Source organism: Anopheles bellator, chromosome 2, assembly GCF_943735745.2.
Source record: "Anopheles bellator chromosome 2, idAnoBellAS_SP24_06.2, whole genome shotgun sequence".
Taxonomy (NCBI): domain Eukaryota; kingdom Metazoa; phylum Arthropoda; class Insecta; order Diptera; family Culicidae; genus Anopheles; species Anopheles bellator.
The window spans coordinates 52,481,151-52,485,844 of record NC_071286.1 but is presented as its reverse complement, the minus strand read 5'-3'; the positions used below and the strand labels follow the sequence as shown (position 1 = coordinate 52,485,844).

Sequence of the window (4,694 nt, the reverse complement as noted above, 5' to 3'; positions counted from 1 at the left end):
CGATGCTGTTATATGCGAAGCCACTTGTCGTAATTGGTTTCGGCGCTTCAAAAGTGGTGATTTTTGCACTGAGGACAAGGAGCACCCGGGACCAGCGAAGACGTTCGCAGATGAAGAGTTGGAAGCATTGCTGGAAGATGACCCGTGCCAAACACAACAACAGCTTGCAGATGCATGTGGAGTGGACCAAACAACAATTTCCAGACGTTTGAAAGCGTTGGGAATGGTCCAAAAGCTGGGAAACTGGCTGCCTTACGAGTTGAAGCCAAGGGATGTGGAACGCCGTTTGTGCATGAGTGAACAACTGCTCCAACGACACACCCGCAAAGGTTTTTTGCATCGAGTAGTTACTGGCGATGAAAAGTGGGTTCATTATGATAATCCCAAGCGCAAAAAATCCTTTGGATACACGGGTCATGCGACAACATCGACGGCCAAGCGGAACTTCCATGGATCCAAGCTTCTGCTCTGCATTTGGTGGGACCAGCGTGGCGTAATTTATTATGAGCTGCTGAAGCCAAATGAAACAATTACCGGAGACCGCTACCGACTCCAACTAATGCGTTTGAACCGAGCATTGAAGGAGAAACGGCCAGAATATGGCCAAAGGCATAACACGATCATTCTGCAGCACGACAATGCTCGGCCGCATGTCGCGCAACCAGTAAAGACATACCTTGAAACGCTGAAATGGGAGGTCCTACCCCACCCGCCGTATTCCCCGGATCTGGCTCCTTCGGATTACCATCTTTTCAGGTCAATGGCACATGCATTAGCTGAGGAACGCTTCACTTCGTATGAAGATTGTAAAAATTGGATTGATCAGTGGATCGCCTTAAAAGATAAGGCATTCTTCCGCGGTGGAATCCGACAATTGCCAGAAAGATGGCAAAAAGTAGTGGCTAGCGACGGACACTACTTCGATTGACTAGTTTGTTAAGAGTTTTGAACAATAAACGATTCAATTTGGTAAAAAAAAACGATAAATTTCTACGCATACTCCTAATAATATATTATTGATAATGAATCTAAAGTAAGGCATATACCTTTTTTGTGCATTGATTTTGTCGATTATTACAACGTTCAAATACTGTACGTTTAAAACACTATAGAAATCAGACGTAGATTTTATTAAAAGTTTGACACGCTGTTAACTTTATTCCGTTAACTCATCAGTTCGGTAAACAACCGAACTAGAGACTTCTCGCGCAATAGTGGATGCAACAACTTTACGGCTAATTGCACTGCTTGTATGAATCCACTTCAATCCATAACCGATTACTCTCAACGCATAGTTTGGCTTGCACCGCAAGAAAAACCCTCCCCCGAGCTAAATTAGCAAATTACCCATTCAACCACCGGTACTTAAGCTTGGCCCGGAAGTTGCCAAACCGGGTTGACCCACAGAACCCTCGTCAGCAATTATAAATCAATACCGCGGAGCTCACATCGATCGAAGAAAACGGTGTTCCGGTGGCCATCGACGGTCCGCCATCGCTGGCCAAAGTTTTGCCCACAACTTTTCCCACATGTGCCGGGGGTTCGCCAAAGAGCAAGAAGTTGCGGTGCCATTTTGTGTTCTACCTACTTAGGCAACTAGTTGTCGGGAGGGGGGCACATATGTTATTGAGTTTCGATGGATTTCACGTCCCCCGGGAAACCACTCGCGCTCCTTATCCTGGTTATCCTGGCACTGTGTAATGCACTCGAACCCTGCTAATGCAGGGATGGTGATAAATGCACCGTTCGCAGGCCACCTCGTTCGCCGAGTGATTGTCGTCGTCACATGCAACCGGCGGCTGACCGCCGCCAGGAAAGGGAAAACTTTTGCTCCTCGGCGCGTAAACAATCGAAATGAAACTACTTCCTGGCGCGCTGCTCGTTGGCGGTCGACTTTGTAATGAAAGTTTACGTAAACAGTCACATAATCGTGTTGCATTTACCGAAGATTTATTCGATTGCAGAGTAGTTGTGGCGGCGTACGGCTTACATCTCCCTGGAGAATAACTTAATTGACTGTAAACTTTTCTTCTCTTTTTCTCCACACCACTTATGGCACACATACACGAACCCCCTGACTACCGTGGACCGGAACCGGATATCCTGATATGCCGCGAATGCATGGCAGTCGATCCGAAATTCAGCGCACCGATAGCCAACGTGACCGTGCCGGTTGGCCGCGAAGGAGTGATGACGTGTACGGTGCACGACTTATACAAATACAAGGTAATTGGCCACCATTTTCCGGTTTCAATTATTCGTTTCCGCCGCAATGGAAGTCGGGGTGGTGCTTTCGATTCTGATGGGAGCTTCACAGAAAGAAAATGAAATGTTTGGCGGAAACTGTTATGATCTTTAATAATCGTTTCTTTTTTCGTGAAGGTCGCCTGGCTCAGGGTCGACACGCAAACCATCTTAACGATCGAAACCCTCGTGATCACCAAGAGCGAACGGATCGCGATCACACATACCGAGCAGCGGATCTGGCAGCTGCGCATAAAGGACATCCGGGAGTCGGACAAGGGATGGTACATGTGCCAGATCAACACGGACCCAATGAAGAGCCAGATGGGATACCTCAATGTTGTCGGTAAGCCGAGAAAGTAAGAAGCTCTGCCATGTGTTAGCAATGGTTGGGAATCAGTTGTAGAGCCAACCGATCTTCTACAGGAACAACAATACGCAAAACATTGCTACTACAAATTGAACGGTTATCAAGTCAGAAGTGATTGTAAATTCAACGATAAGGAAAACTCTCACCGATTCCATAAAATACAGTTGGTTCCTATTAATGGAAATCGGTGATGGGATGTTGTTTGCTTGACTTACCTTCGAACGTTTTTGACTTAAGACAATGATAAACTTGCGTTGGAAAAAATAAGTATAAACCCAGAGAAAGTATTCGCGGGGATGGATAATAAAGCACCCGTCCGAAGCCACATCTTCAATCTATTTTTTAATCTTAGAAGAACGAACCGAGCCGTATTTATATTTAAATCTGCATTAAAAGAAATCAACCCAAAATATCCCTAATTGAGCTGTGTATTGAAGAAATGGCGTTTCCGGCTGGTCTGCGTATAGAGTTGGCTTGTCAAGAAGCATCGGTGGTTCAGTGGTAGAATGCTCGCCTGCCACGCGGGCGGCCCGGGTTCGATTCCCGGCCGATGCACATTTGATTCTTTTATTTCATAAACATCTATTTTTACGTGGTAGCTGTATGCATAATTGATATTTTTTATTTTTGTGACATTAAAAAACGTTGTTTAAACACCTACAGACCAACTCAACGCAACCAAAGCCGTGTGCAACGATGGGGCTTATCGAAGAGTCTTCGATTGCTCCAATTTTTTTATTATGAACTGCACACCAAAACATATTTAAGCAATTGCAACAACTAATCAATCATTTTGTAGGTCAATGATGTCTCAATTATAAATTGTCCCTATATCTAGTATTTTCCTATCTCTAGTTGAACCCATTTGGGACACATCCCTGTATTCGCTGCTTTTTTCGGTACACGGGGCTGCAGACTTCGCTTTCCGCCGCCACAACCACAAATCGGTCTGGGAACCAAATAAGGACACACCCACAGCCGATTGGCGTTCTTTTAATGGTGTCGCTCCACCGTTCTCTTGGCTCCATTACGTCAAAAAGTCGCTGTTCGCGCGAGCTCATCAAGACTTCATTTCGGATTCCGCAGGACTTCCATCCTTGGTATTCCTCTCAGCTTACGAACCAAACGCTCTACTCCCGTGACCACCACCTAGCAACTGCGAGTTTCTCTGGGGCCCACAGCGCCCGATTGTCTTTCGACACGAAAACTGCCAACCGTCTCAAGCAACTGCGAAGCCGGCGTTTGAAGTTCGACTTTCAAGACAACATTCACCGGCCCGAAGGACTTCGCAGGCAGGTGAAAATCACGTTTCGTGACATTCGATGCCCGGAGTAACGAAACCCCAGAGAGGCCGGTCCCCCGCACCAGTTGTCGCACCCCACGCCACCAAACCACGCACAATTAATGGTTTATTTACATAGTGGCGCGCCTGGTGGGTGAGCTGAGCTGGCAACCGTTTCATGAAATAGTGCTGCAGCAATGTGGCAGTGGGGCCACACCACTTGCAGCCATTGGCAATGCGTAAAGAAATTCCGACTGCTTCCAAAACGGCAGCCAAACCCGCTTGGCCCACAAACTACGGCGCCGCGGTAAGGTTTCTTATGGTTTGCGCGTCGAGGTGCGTGTCAATGCTTTCCCCTTTCTTCGAATTCTCTACAGTTTTCCTACCCACCAAGGGGCAAATGTTACGCAAATGTGAACGGTTACAATGAAAATTTAAACACTTTCGCCCGAGCTGTTGGATTCCAGCTGGGCAAAGATGTAAATGGCGCTGGGCAAATGAGGGGACAAAGTTTTATGGAGATTTTTATGTGCTTCATGCAGGACTTCCGAAGCAAGGTGCTCGAGAAGCCAACCGGACGGACCGGAATGGACCGATTTGATGTGCACGGTTAACGGTTGGCACGAAATCGGGGAACCAGCTGTTTGCGATAAGTTGGGTTATCCTCTCCTGAGGCACGCAAACAGATCTGAGCTGATATTAAAATACCGACAAGATAGAGAGACCACTATCAAACTGAGCAATGAAAATGATGTGGCAACTGTCTCACGTTCACACTGTTGAATACGAGAGCTATTA

At 46.7% G+C, this 4,694-nt stretch overlaps 1 protein-coding gene and 1 non-coding gene across 2 annotated transcripts; both read left to right on the top strand.

The window, feature by feature from the left end:
• The first annotated feature begins 2,052 nt into the window (after window positions 1-2,052).
• Window positions 2,053-2,607, top strand: LOC131207698 (cell adhesion molecule 2-like). The gene is made up of 2 exons (XM_058200325.1): window positions 2,053-2,226; window positions 2,383-2,607. Exons 1-2 carry the CDS (start codon window positions 2,053-2,055, stop codon window positions 2,605-2,607), a joined length of 399 nt encoding a protein of 132 aa, XP_058056308.1.
• A 491-nt stretch (window positions 2,608-3,098) lies between these two features.
• On the top strand, window positions 3,099-3,169 carry Trnag-gcc (transfer RNA glycine (anticodon GCC)). The gene has a single exon. It is a non-coding gene; the product is annotated as a tRNA-Gly (tRNA).
• The last annotated feature ends 1,525 nt before the right edge of the window (window positions 3,170-4,694 follow it).